The 13,155-nt window shown below is 37.8% G+C and overlaps 2 protein-coding genes across 3 annotated transcripts; both read left to right on the top strand.

Annotated features, from left to right (window-relative positions):
- Nucleotides 1-1,206: 1,206 nt before the first annotated feature.
- LOC128780986 (olfactory receptor 5D18-like) lies at nucleotides 1,207-4,652 on the top strand. The gene is made up of 2 exons (XM_053924929.1): nucleotides 1,207-1,226; nucleotides 3,638-4,652. The coding sequence occupies exon 2, from the start codon at nucleotides 3,668-3,670 to the stop codon at nucleotides 4,607-4,609; it is 942 nt and encodes a 313-aa protein (XP_053780904.1). The 5' UTR covers nucleotides 1,207-1,226; nucleotides 3,638-3,667; the 3' UTR covers nucleotides 4,610-4,652.
- Nucleotides 4,653-5,476: 824 nt separating this feature from the next.
- LOC112302701 (olfactory receptor 5L1) lies at nucleotides 5,477-9,490 on the top strand. Of its 2 annotated transcripts, none has more exons than XM_053924768.1 (2): nucleotides 5,477-5,554; nucleotides 7,486-9,490. In XM_053924768.1, exon 2 carries the CDS (start codon nucleotides 7,777-7,779, stop codon nucleotides 8,701-8,703), a length of 927 nt encoding a protein of 308 aa, XP_053780743.1. In that variant the 5' UTR covers nucleotides 5,477-5,554; nucleotides 7,486-7,776; the 3' UTR covers nucleotides 8,704-9,490. The 2 variants fall into 2 exon arrangements, with proteins under 2 accessions (XP_053780743.1, XP_053780744.1); XM_053924769.1 differs by having other exon boundaries at nucleotides 5,490-5,554; nucleotides 7,770-9,490.
- The last annotated feature ends 3,665 nt before the right edge of the window (nucleotides 9,491-13,155 follow it).

Genomic DNA, 13,155 nt, shown 5'->3' with positions numbered 1-13,155 from the left:
CTGAATGAAAGGACATGATGAAATGTTGGTAAAGCTACTTTTAAGATGTTCTAAAGGAGAATATGTGAGATACTCTTTCCCATTTGTAGGCAATCTCACCATGCTGAATTTGATTTTGAAATTGAAGATTTCTATGGTAATAAACCTAACAAAAGATAGGAAATTCAGCACAGTGGACATTTGTTTTATTTTATTTTGTTTTTATCTTGACAGCCCACTTTTATGAATCCCTTCTAAAGCACCCTTATCATTCTTTATGAACTATCTCTTCTCTGCACTCAAATCCCTCATAGTTGTGGTTTGTGTGCCTCCATTCGCAGTTCCATGGAAGGTCACAGTTTTCATTCAGTAAAGATTCATGGCACTTTGTGATAATCGCTGACCTAGGAGCTTGAAATACTTGAGTGAATAAAACAATTAAAAAATTTCAATTTTCCTGGGACTTTTATTCTAGCAGACAGAAACAGGCAATATATCATAAATGTAATAAATAAGCATTAAAATTATTTGTACCACAATAAGTAATTTAAACACTAAGTTGGGTAGCCCAGGGTAACCCATAACGAACTATAACAGCATGGTCATTGAAGGGTTCACCACAAAGATGCATTTGAAGGAAAACTTCAGGGAACGCATTCCAAAGTAAAGGAAACAGAAGTAAAGAGGCCATAAGGAATGTGTGCTTTAAAATTTTTTTTTTTTTAGAAGCATCAAGGAGGTCTGCCTGGAGAATACGGAAGAGGGAAAGAATAATAGAAGAGATTTGAAAGGAGCTAGATCATCATCCTAATTGAGTATTTAACTTTCTAAGAGTTTCTGCTTTAACTCTCAATGAGTCAAGATGACCTAATGATGGATCTCCCACTTCTCCCACGTGGTCAGAGTGGGTGGTGTGGAGGAAAAGGGTAACTACATAGAATAGTTACTTGATCATGAGGGACTTTTACAATTATGTAATTTTGATAATTGTAGGGAGCTATGGAATGAGCAGTGGCTAGGGTAAGTGACTTGAAGAGATAAATTTCCATATGAAATGCCCCTCATGCTGCTCCAGGTTTCCAATACACGTCAGAGGAAGGTGATTAATTTTAATTGTTTATTTCATGGCCTCAAGAGCATGAGGCAATAGGGAGTCTCTAGGGCCCATATCCCAAAGTCGTGATTACAGATATAAGAACATATGCATCACTCCTAATCAGGAGAGGTCCTACCTTTGCCACCAGCAGGTTTGTTTTAAGACCCTAAAGACAGATTGATATTAACTTCACTGTATGATATCTGGAAAACAATGTGGAGGGGGCAACCTCACCCTTTAGATCTATGTAGTCCCCGAGAAATACTTAGTCACTGCAAAGTCATGTTTCTGAATGTGCCAGGAAGAGGACTGCCATTGTCCTGCACAGCTTGGCATTAGAGGGGCTGGCTCTGCTGAGCTCCCCAGTAACAGCCTCATGGACAGCAGGTGCCTGGGGTGGGTGAAGCAAGATCTTAGAGACTTTTGGGAATGTGCCCTGTCTTGCTTCTATAAATTCTTAGAGGAGTCGTCAAGGTAGATATACAAGTATGTAAATAAAATGAAATAAGCAGAGAATAAATAGACTCTCTAGTGAAAAAAATTAAAAGGGACCAGATTTGATTGGGCCCGGAGAGCAAAACTTTGTAACAAAATGGGGGAAAAGTATAAGAAGATTTTAGCTCTTATAATATTTCCTGGACTCAAATATATAGAAATTTTTACCAGCAATTTAATAATAGCGTTTGAGACACAAGAACCATTACATTAATTATAACATTAATTCTTAAATGCCTTAGAGAAATTCAACATTGTATTAAGAAAGAGTGTGATAATTAATTAGAATGTCTGGCTTTGTGATGGATTGTTTTTTGAGGTTGTCTTTCATACTCAAATTTGTGAGAATAGGAGCAGATAGCATTAATGCCACAGTCTCACACATGATCTGACATCTTTATTGATGGGCCATTTGAAGCTATTTCTCGGGTTGTGGGGCCAGAGATAACCTTCCCAGAAATAACTGAGGAAGGGTTTCCTGGTGTCGGAGGGTCTCAGAGGTGTGAGGCAGCAACTGGAGAAATACAGGGTCAGGCACAAGTAGGCTTAGGGTTGTGAGTACGTGAAACATAAAGTTTAGTTTTGTATTATGATTTATTAATTATTAAATTTATAATTGTTATATTTCCATACAAACAACTGTAAACCTGTTGCCCCTCCTTGTATAATTCTTTGGAATCACTATTTTCTCAGGAAATGTCTTCCCCGTGCAATCCTATCTCAAGTTTCTCATCCTCCCTCTTTGCAGGGACACAGGGACGGAATGAGTATTTTACAGGCTTTGAAGGGAGGGGGAGAGAGAGAGGGAAGCACATGGGAAAGAGAAGTTTGTAAGGCAGAATCTCCTTCATTACAGTTAGTCAGTTATTCCTGGGAGGGAAGAGTCTCCCTAAATCCCATTCTCAGTTCACACTGGTGGTGCCTTACAGTATAGCTCTGCCGTGTGTGCACTGTCCTTGGGCTATTGCTCGTACTCTGAGAGTCTCCAGTTTGTCATAAGGGTGTGGCTATTAATAAAGGAAGTACCTTAGTATTTAGACCTTGAACAAATGGACACATTGCAGGCAGCTTGGGAATGAGGGCGTTAGGCACAGACCTATAGACTGGTCCTTATTTGCACGTCATTGGGAAAGCCAAGGTCCCACTAGAGTCTGTTTTGTCACCTCCAGAATAAGGAAGTGGTCTGGATTATCATCTCTCCCAATTTTATTCTTTCTCAAGCAGTGGGGAAGTACTGACAATTAGGCCTTCCTGAATGGAGGAGAATACTCTCTGAAAAAACAAATTAAGATTTAATATCAGGTTTACTGGATCATAAAGAAAAAGATTCAAGTGTTACATGGAACTGACAACGCAGGCACAGATTGAAAGTGTTAGGGGTGTTCATTCTAAATGTCACAGTGTGAATGTGTGAGGAAAATTAATTTGAGCAACTTCTCATGTTCATCCCCTAATGTAGGGCTGAGAAAACCTGTCATTGTATTATGTTAGGCCTATCTTTTATGAAATTATAATGTTCAAGGAGAGATGGAAGTATTATGGGTGGATTTGATTTAAAAATACCATAAGTCCCTTGATCTCATATTATTTTTAGGAATCACACATTACCACTGAGAACTTAAAAAATTAATTCAGTAATTGTATTTTTTTTAAAGAAAAATGTATTTATTTTTTAATTTTACTGTTATTGTTTATGCTGTTATAGTTGTTCCCGGTTTTTCTCCCTTTCCCCACCTCCACCCAGCCTCACCCTGTCTCCTCCCCAAGCCCATCCCCGTATTGTTGTCCGTGCCCATGGGTTGTGCATAAGTGTCCTTTGGTGAATCTCTTCACCATCTTTCATTCTGTCCCCCCACCTCCTTTCTGGCAGCTGTCAGTCTCTTTCATGTATTAAACTTCTGTTACTATTTAAAAATGATTACCAAGTTAAAAAATATTATACATTCAGTGTATCTTGCATAATAAACCCATGGAGAAATTCTGAAAGATATTTTGTTTCATCGACCAGTTTGGTAAGGGATATTAACCCAGCTTTTCATACCCTCACCTTAATATTTTTCTTCTCAGGACTCATTCAGATTCTGACAAACGGAAACCATGACACTGTCAGAGAGAAATAAAACTGGAACCACGTTCAGTCTCTTGGGCTTCTCAGATTACCCAGAACTGCAGGTGCCTCTCTTCCTGATTTTTCTGGCCATCTACAGTGTCACTGTTGTAGGGAACATTGGGTTGATTGTTATCATCAGAGTTAACCCCAAACTGCACACCCCCATGTACTTCTTCCTCAGCCACCTCTCATTTGTGGATTTCTGCTATTCCTCCATCATTGCTCCCAAGGCCCTGATAAACCTAGTTGTGGAAGACAGAACCATTTCTTTTCAGGGATGCCTAGTACAATTCTTTTTCTTTTGTACCTTTGTGGTAACTGAATCCTTTTTATTGGCGGTGATGGCCTATGACCGCTTCGTGGCCATTTGCAACCCACTGCTCTACACAGTTGCCATGTCCCAGACACTCTGCGCCATGCTTGTGGCCGGGTCATATGCATGGGGCGTGGTGTGCTCCTTGATACTCACGTGCTCTGCTATCCAACTATCATTTCAGGGTTTCAACACCATCAACCACTTCTTCTGTGAGTTCTCCTCATTGCTCTCCCTCTCTTGCTCTGATACTCATGTCAACCAGTTGCTGCTTTTCGTTTTTGCCACCTTTAATGAGGTCAGCACACTACTCATTATTCTCACGTCCTATGTATTTATCCTTGTCACTGTCCTGAAGATGCGTTCAGCCAGTGGTCGCCGCAAAGCCTTCTCTACCTGTGCCTCACACCTGACGGCCATCATCATCTTCCATGGCACCATCCTCTTCCTCTACTGTGTGCCCAATTCCCAAAACTCCAGGCACACAGTCAAAGTGGCGTCTGTGTTTTACACAGTGGTGATCTCCATGTTGAATCCCCTGATCTACAGTCTGAGGAATAAAGATGTCAAGGATACAGTCAGCAAGCTAATGGACACTAAAGTCTTTTCTTGTTGAGCATATTATTTTAGTAGAATCTGCCCATTACATGCAAATAAAGGGTATCTCCACAGGTTCATTTTGAAGATATTTTTAAGTTATTGAAGACCTAGTGTTGTACAGTGGAAAGGACATAGATTTTGATCCAAAGAGACTAAACTCGACTCTGTCTCTTCTGAAGAAAAGCCAGCAATTCCGCTCACTTTAATTTTTCATTTACAAATTTAAGACAACATAAGCTAGCTCCTAATGTGATTGTAAAGATTAAAAGATAATGTAGATATCATGTGGAATGCCTTATAAAACATTAATTTTCATCCCCTTATAACATACCTGGAGCATTAGGCTTTCAATAAACACACAACTTTCTCTTGTAAAAGTATTAACAATATTATATCCCATCCATTTCTGATATTTGGCAGAACTCTGGTGTGATTTTAGAGCATATGTCCTTGAGGAAGGAGCTTTTGAACACAAGACAAGCAAAGTTTAGAAGACCTGTACACAGATTTCATAATATCAATGTGACCTCTGGTTCTCAGAGAAATGCTTGCACGAAGTATACAATGCTGTGCAATTCATCACGAACTCTGAAGGAACTGTATTACATTCCAATCATATGTGCCAAGTTGGAAAAGATTTCCTACTCTGTTTACATCCCATAGAAGTCATTAATTATTTGAGTCCCAAGAGGATGGTGTTTTCCTGCTGTCTTGTTGGTGTCCCACGGAGATCAATGATTGTTTAGGGAAGCATAAGAAACAGGGGCCCCAGGGATGTACACACACACATGAAACCATAAAGCCTATGGCATCTTCTATCATAGTATCTCCAGGAACAGGGGAGGCAATGTTCATCCCACAGCTGGTTGGTTGGACTACACTGTTTTTTTGGCGGGGGGAAGTAGAGATGCACGATATTTTCTGGGATCTGGAAGCTTCTTCTTCTTATTTTCTCCTTGAGGTAATTTAATATAGCCATGTGTAAAAGAAGAAAGAATTGCAAAGGAGGGCAGCGGTATTAGACATACTTAAATATGTATTTGGTCTTCTCTTAACTAGACAGTGTCTTAAGAAAGTCAGGTTTTGAACACTCCTTTGTGGAAATATTTTCTCTTTGTGCATTGAGAACCAATCCAGTGAGGAATAGGAACAATCTCATTTGTGGAACCAAAGATCTTGTAAACAGCTTTTAGTGTGAAAGGGAAGAGTGTAAGCAAGTTGGGAGGAATGCTTGATTTCTCTCTCCTTCCCTTTCCCACTCCTTCACACCAGCTCCATCAAGGAAGCCTGCATGGAGGTTCACTGATGGTCACCCGAGGCAGAGCAGCTGTAGGGGTCCCTCAGGACTGTTCATGGAGGGACATAGACTTTTGAAGCATGTCTAAAGCGGAAAGGAGAGGAATTATTTTGACCATGTGCTTGTCTCTCAACCTCAGCAGTTTTCTCAACCTCGATATTTTTGACATTTTGGGCCAGATAATATTTTGATGTTTGCATGTACACATTCCTGGTATGTGTATGTGTGTGGGGAGGAGGCTGCTGTTTGCATCACGGAGTGTTTAGCTGCATCCCTAGTCTCCACCTGCTGGCTGTCAGCCACGCACCTCCCTATCGTGACGACAAATTTGTCTCAAGACACTGACGAATGTCCATAGGAATACAAATCACTCCTGGTTAAGAACCACTGCTTTGTAAATAACCACAGCCTGACTCTTCATCTTTAGATTTGAAAACGGGGGAAGATTTTTCAAAATTATATACTATTTTGAACTCAGAAAAAGGCAACTCTCTTTTACTGGCCACTGAAGAGAGAAAATCATATCATTAGAATAATTGTTTTTAAATTGGGATTTCTTAATGTACATTTTCTTTCCCTCTTTGAAATCATTTGAAGAATGAGAACAATACCTGGCTGTGTTGGGTTTTAGTTCAGATTTTCTTTCCTCCAGGAATTATTAGTTGGTGCCTCTAAAGTCACATGTGTATTGTCCAAAGGTCAGGAGGGAAATAATAAATAGGTGTCCTCACACTCTGTTTGCATTTTCTACATGTCAGAGGCCTCGAATGGATCTGTCTCCTATTTAAACGATCCGGCCCTTTCTCCCTATCAATGCCATACCACTTATGTCTTGTGAGAATTCAAGCAAACTCTACATTGCTTGTTTAAAAAAAAAGATTGGAATAAAATATTTATGTTTTATGTGTGTTGTGAGGATTAAATATAAATTCATATTATGTGTATATATATATAAAAAATATGTTATCTAGGCATCTGGCTTACTATGTTTAACTTGCCATTTTAGCATGGTCATGTTTCAAGCCACAAAAGTTATACAAAATATAATTTTCATAGCTGTATAGTTTTCCATAATATGCATATACCATGGTCTCACCATTTCCTCCTGCTTACACTTTATTGTTACATTTCCCTATCGTAATGCTGCAGTGTGGCCACAAACATTTCTGTTAATAATCTCATATTCACATCTTTGATTACTTCTCCAAATAGATTTAAAGCAGTAAATTCATTTGTCAAATAGGTCGTTGGAAAGCTTCAGAGTCAAGTTGCAGGACGTTTAAATCCAAGAGTACCAATTCACTAAGTAGTGGCTGACATAAAATATCTAATTGATAAACTATGCTGACTTTATAGAAAAAAATGCACAAAAGCGACTTTTGCCATCTAAAACATTAACAAAAAGAACCCTCGTGGGTTAGCAGTCTTAAATAAACATACTTCTTATCATTTCAGTGGGAAACAGTATAATGATAAAAAAATTATTTCCTGAGATTCCAATCTTTCCAGTCGTGACCTAAAAGTCAGCAGGAACAATGGGATTTGAATTTCATAAAATGATATTGCTAATTAAATAATATTTAATGTCTTTCTAGTGATTCACTCCCAGGCCCTAAACTGTGTGGGACTAATTTAAGGAATCACATTGACTCTTATGGATGTGAGTGCTTTTTGGTGACCTGTGAATTAACTGTGAGCTCTACGCATTTGTACGCTGCAGTATTTGGACATTTTCTAAACATCACAAGAGCAATGTCGTATTTGCCTAAAAAGTTATCTATCCTACTTATTTTCATGTCTTTGTAGGAGACAGTCAAGACAAATTTGGGATCATGTAATGGGGAATAACTTTTACTATTTTTCTCCAAACTCAATAAAGTGTGAACATGAGCAAAGAAAACTGTACCACTGTGACGGAGTTCATTCTCCTCGGATTATCAGATGCCCCTGAGCTGAGGGTCTTTCTGTTCTTGGTGTTCCTTCTCATCTACGGAGTCACGGTTATGGGTAACCTGGGCATGTTCGCACTGATTCAGGTCAGCTCTCGACTTCACACTCCCATGTACTTTTTCCTCAGCCACCTGTCCTTGGTGGATTTCTGTTACTCCACGGTCATTGTGCCCAAGATGCTAGCTAATGTCTTAAAAAAAGACAAAACCATCTCCTTCCTGGAGTGTGCTGTGCAATTCTACTTGTTTTGCACATGTGTGGTATCTGAGGTCTTCCTGCTGGCCGTGATGGCCTATGACCGCTTTGTGGCCATCTGTAGCCCACTGCTGTACATGGTCACCATGTCCCAGAATCTCTGTGTGGAGCTGGTGTCTTGTTGCTACCTCGGTGGGACTGTGTGTTCTCTGATCCACTTGTGTTTAGTCCTTGAGATCCCAACCTACAGATCAAATGTGATTAACCACTTCTTTTGTGATCTGCCCCCTCTCTTATCTCTTGCTTGCTCCGATGTCACTGTGAATGAACTGTTTCTGTACATTGTGGCCTCCTTCAATGAGATCATCACCACTGTGGTCATCCTCACCTCCTACTTGTTTATTCTCATGACCATCCTGAGGATTCGCTCTGCAGAGGGAAGGTGCAAAGCCTTTTCCACCTGTGCCTCCCACCTCACAGCCATTGTTGTCTTCCACGGGACAATCCTTTTCACTTATTTCCAGCCCAACAGTGAGGATGCTGATAAGGTGGCCACAGTGTTCTACACTGTAGTAATTCCCATGGTGAACCCCCTGATCTACAGTCTAAGGAACAAAGATGTGAAAGAAGCTCTCAGAAGAGTGGTGAGCTCCAAAATGTTTTCCTAGAGAGTGTTTCAATTGGAGGTTGGTGGAGGGATGAACCAGTGGGCTGCAGTGTTTGGGTGGAGAGGGCAGCCAAGGAGTAGGTCATGGGTGTGTTGTTTGATTCATTGATCTTTACACTTACTTTCAATGACTTACCAATCAGCATAAATAAGTTATTAATTTGTATGGCAGCTTGACCAAGAGCATATTTCAATTCTTTTCTTCAGGATGCTCTAGGCAGTTGTCATAAAATAATTGAGTAGATTTGTTGTAACTATGGAGAGCTAATTGCTTTTTTTTTTTGCTGGAATGTTGTTTTAAATTAACTGTCAATATTAATGATAATCTAAACAAAGAAATAACAAATGTAGATTATTGTGTATATTAGGAAGGATTCAGTTTTGGTAATAATAGTAATAATATTTATTAAAAGGTGTCCTCATAGAAACAATTATCTAATTTTTAAAATTCTGTAACATTATATTTATCTTTTAAAATTAATTTTAATTGAATTTCTTATATTTCCTTCTTTTGTCCTGTACTGTTTGTATTTGGTTAAAATTACAAGTGGTTGAGGAACTTATTGGGTGGAGATTCTGGTAGGGTCTGTGAGGGTAAAATGGAACCTGGACAAAATCTTGTACTGTTTCATGGAATAATTTGATGTGGTTTATGATTTTAAACTTAGAATGATAAGTTAAAATAAGCACCAAAATATTTGCATTGTAATGATAAGCAAAATGTTTTATATACTTACAAATAAGCTACCTTCTGTTGTATATTGCCACTAATTTAATTTTTAACTTATTGAAATAATTATGGAAAATTAGTAAAACTGTTATATTGGTCTTGATTGGAATCAATGAACAATTTGTGTTTAAAATGTAAGTTTTTATGTTTTTTTCTCTGTCTTGGTATAGGATGATTACATTTTTGTGAAGTTGGAGACATAATCCTTAATTTTTATTCTGAGAAAATGAAAGGACATAGTTTAAGTGCCCTGATGAATGTATTAAAATGTGTGGGTGATAAAATAAAGGTAGTAAATTGAGATTTCAAAGACAAAGGCACTGTCCTTTTCAGTAAACACTGATGTAACATTTCACATCATTGCATCCTGTCACTTTGGACTTTAAATCACCTTTGGCATCTCTTGAAGCTGCTGTGCCCATGTTACTTTTTTTTTTTTACTCGTGTGCTTCTTCAATGGATTAATTTTTGAAGTCAATATATTTGTTAGAATTTTAATTAACCTCTAAAATAACTCATTTAATGAGGACAAGTTCAAGTAAATTTAACTTTAAAAATGAAAATTTATTGTTTTTAGTGTATACTGTAGCTCTTATGTCCACCATGATTAATTTGAAATTTACAGATCATCAGATTTCACATTCTTTCTTTTGTCCTTGAGTCATATTTTCACTCTACAGAATTGTATTTGAATGATTTGTATTTATTTATTTTAAAAAATTTTATTGTTCAAGTACAGTTTTCTGCCTTTCCCCACCCACACCCCTCCCCACCACTGCAGCCCTCCCTGCCTCCCTCCCCCATTTCCACCCCCCCTTGTTATTCTCCATGTGTCCTTTAGAATTGTTCCTGTAAACCTTTCACACTCTTTCCCCATTATCCCCTTCCCTCTCCCTTCTGATCACTGTCAGCCTGTTCTCAACTTCAGTGTCTTTGGCTATACTTTGTTTGCTCATTCATTTTGTCAATTAGGTTCCTGTTCATCGTGAGATCATATGGTATTTGTCTTTCATTGCCTGGCTTATTTCATTTAGCATAATGCTTTCCACTTCCACTCATGCTGTCACAAAGGGTAGGAGTTCCTTCTTTCTTTCTGCTGTGTAGAATTCCATTGTATAAATGTACCACAGTTTTTTGATCCATTCATTTACTGATGGGCACTTGGGTTGCTTCCAGCACTTGGCTAATGTAAATTGTGCTGCTCTGAACATTGGGGTTCATAGGTTCTTTGTATTTATTTTTATTTTTATTGTCCTCGCTGTGGCTAGGACTTCCAGTCCTATATTGACTAGAAGTAGCTAGAATGGATCCTTGTCTTCAAATGGTTTGAGTTTCCATCACTGAGAATATGTTGACCATAGGCTCGTCATATATGGCTTTTGTTATGTTGAGGTACATTTCATATTTTACCATCGGAAGGGACAGTGGTAGGATGATCTGGGTGTGGAAACATTTAGAAATAATTTTAAGTAAAATTTGTCCCTTACAACATAGCTTGAATTATAACAGAGTATGACTAGCATTTATTGTGTACTCTTATTATCACATTACTATATTTGAGGATGTACTGGTGGTAGACACCCTAGTAGGTGCAATCTATTACAAATTTTCATGAGCCCATTTTATCAATGTTCATTTTAACAATTTAATAAATACATTCCTTTTATTTTTTGTTAAGGACACATCTGGTAATGTATCTATTTTAGAAAGTATTTCTTACTCAGTCCCTAGAGAAATTTACTCTCTCAGATTCATAGACATTTTGAATTGTATTTATGCATTTATTTATAGGGGAAGGAAGGGAGAAAGAGAGGTAGAGAAACATTGAGGTGGGAGAGAAACATCCATTGGTTGCCTATCTCACACCCCACAACCAGGGACATGGCTTGAAACCTAGGCATGTTTCCTGATGGGGAATTGAACAGATGATCTTTTGATTTGCAAGGCAACACTCAAATTAGCCACACTTGTCAGGGTAGATTCAGATAAGTTTGAAAAGTCTTTAGCACTATTCATTAAATGACAACTTAAAAAACATATTTCATTTACACAGTTGAATCTCATTTAAACCAACGTAATTAGACTTTTGGCTAAAGTGTAGGAGATGACTAACTAGAAAGAGATTTGTGTCACATTACAACACAAAAAGTTAGATATTCTGCAAGATTAACACTTTTCAGGAACCCATCAGATAGCTGAGGTCTCTGGGTAACTAACTAACACAACTGTAGACTTTGCAGTAACAGAATTCCATTGTTATGGGTAGAGGTGGAATCTTGAGAGAGGTCCATATGCAAAGAAAAGACCTAAATCTTAGAATGTGCTAAATATTGAGAGTCTCTGGTGAATCAATTCCCACCATAAAACAAGATGGCTATAGATGAATTTGAAGTTTGTGGAACTCACAGGTGATCATATTATCTGAAAAGCTGAAGCCTAACTTCAAACACCACATTAAATGCTAAGCAAAAGATACAAATCATTTTCAGGCAAAATGCCAATTTCTTGAATCTCTATTGATCTTCAAATAATATGCATTTTTAGAAAATGCTGATGTAGTACAAATAAGTGGGAGAAAATGACTGGTGACAGGGAAACACGGATATTAACAGATGCAGATTTGGGCAATGACTTAGATTTCAGAGTTATCAGATACGCTATCTAAAATGACATCAGTTGTATGGGTATCAGTGGAAAAGGTGCCAACATGTGTGAATAAATGGGAAATTTCAACAGGGTCATGGAAACTAATTCTGAAAAAAATAAATTTGCTAGAAATAATAAGGAAAAAACAGAGATAAAGCATGTCCTTATTGGCACAGCAGTAGCCTCAACACACTCAAGGAAAAAGCGTTAGTGAAAATACAGACAGACTAATAGAAAATTATACTCAAAATGACAGAGAAAAAACTGAAGAAACAAGGGAAAGTATTTAAGCTGTATAACAATATCAAATAATTCAACTAAGTATATTTCAAAACTGAGAAGTAAAATAGAATGAGGTGAGGGCAGAGGAAATATGTGTGGAGATAATGGTTAAGAATTTTCTAAAATTAACAAAGACACCAAACCATAAGTCCAAGAATCCCAGATAATACCAAACAGAAAGAATGCACACACAACCCAGAAAGGAAAAAGTGAAACGGTAAGTACTGAATGTCTTCGCACTGAATAGTGTACTTGTGGAGTGCTCGCAGTTGCATTGTGGGATGCTAAGCACGCCCATGGCCTCTACACACTTGATGCCAGCAGCACCCCCTTCTCGCTATGACAATTAGAAATAACCCACAATTAATTGCCAAACATCCCTTGTATATATGTGTGGTGGGGTGGGTACTATACCACCTCCACTTTTGAACACCTCATCTAAAGAAAGAAAGGTAAACTTTAGAACAGATTTCTTGCCTAAAACTGAAATAAAAGTGTTAAAGAGGAAAAACAATAACAGAACTCTCACCATAGATTGGTATATATAATAAAATATCTTTCAAAAATAAATGAGGGAATTATTTTCAAATTTGCAAAAACCAAGTTAATTTATTGTCAGCACACATGTACTAACAGAAGTATTAAAATATCTTATCCAAGGAGAGGTAAATTCTTTGAGTTTCACAAAGAAAAAAAGCACTGGTTGTTACATGTTAAATGTAAATTCAAAACGTATTTTTCCTATTTTGATTGTTCTAAAAATATCCTTGCAAAAATACCCTAGGGGAGAGTGGA

This window comes from Desmodus rotundus, chromosome 5 (assembly GCF_022682495.2).
Source record: "Desmodus rotundus isolate HL8 chromosome 5, HLdesRot8A.1, whole genome shotgun sequence".
Classification (NCBI taxonomy): Eukaryota; Metazoa; Chordata; class Mammalia; order Chiroptera; family Phyllostomidae; genus Desmodus; species Desmodus rotundus.
The sequence above is the reverse complement of the archived record's forward strand: the minus strand, read 5'-3'. Positions and strand labels throughout refer to the sequence as shown.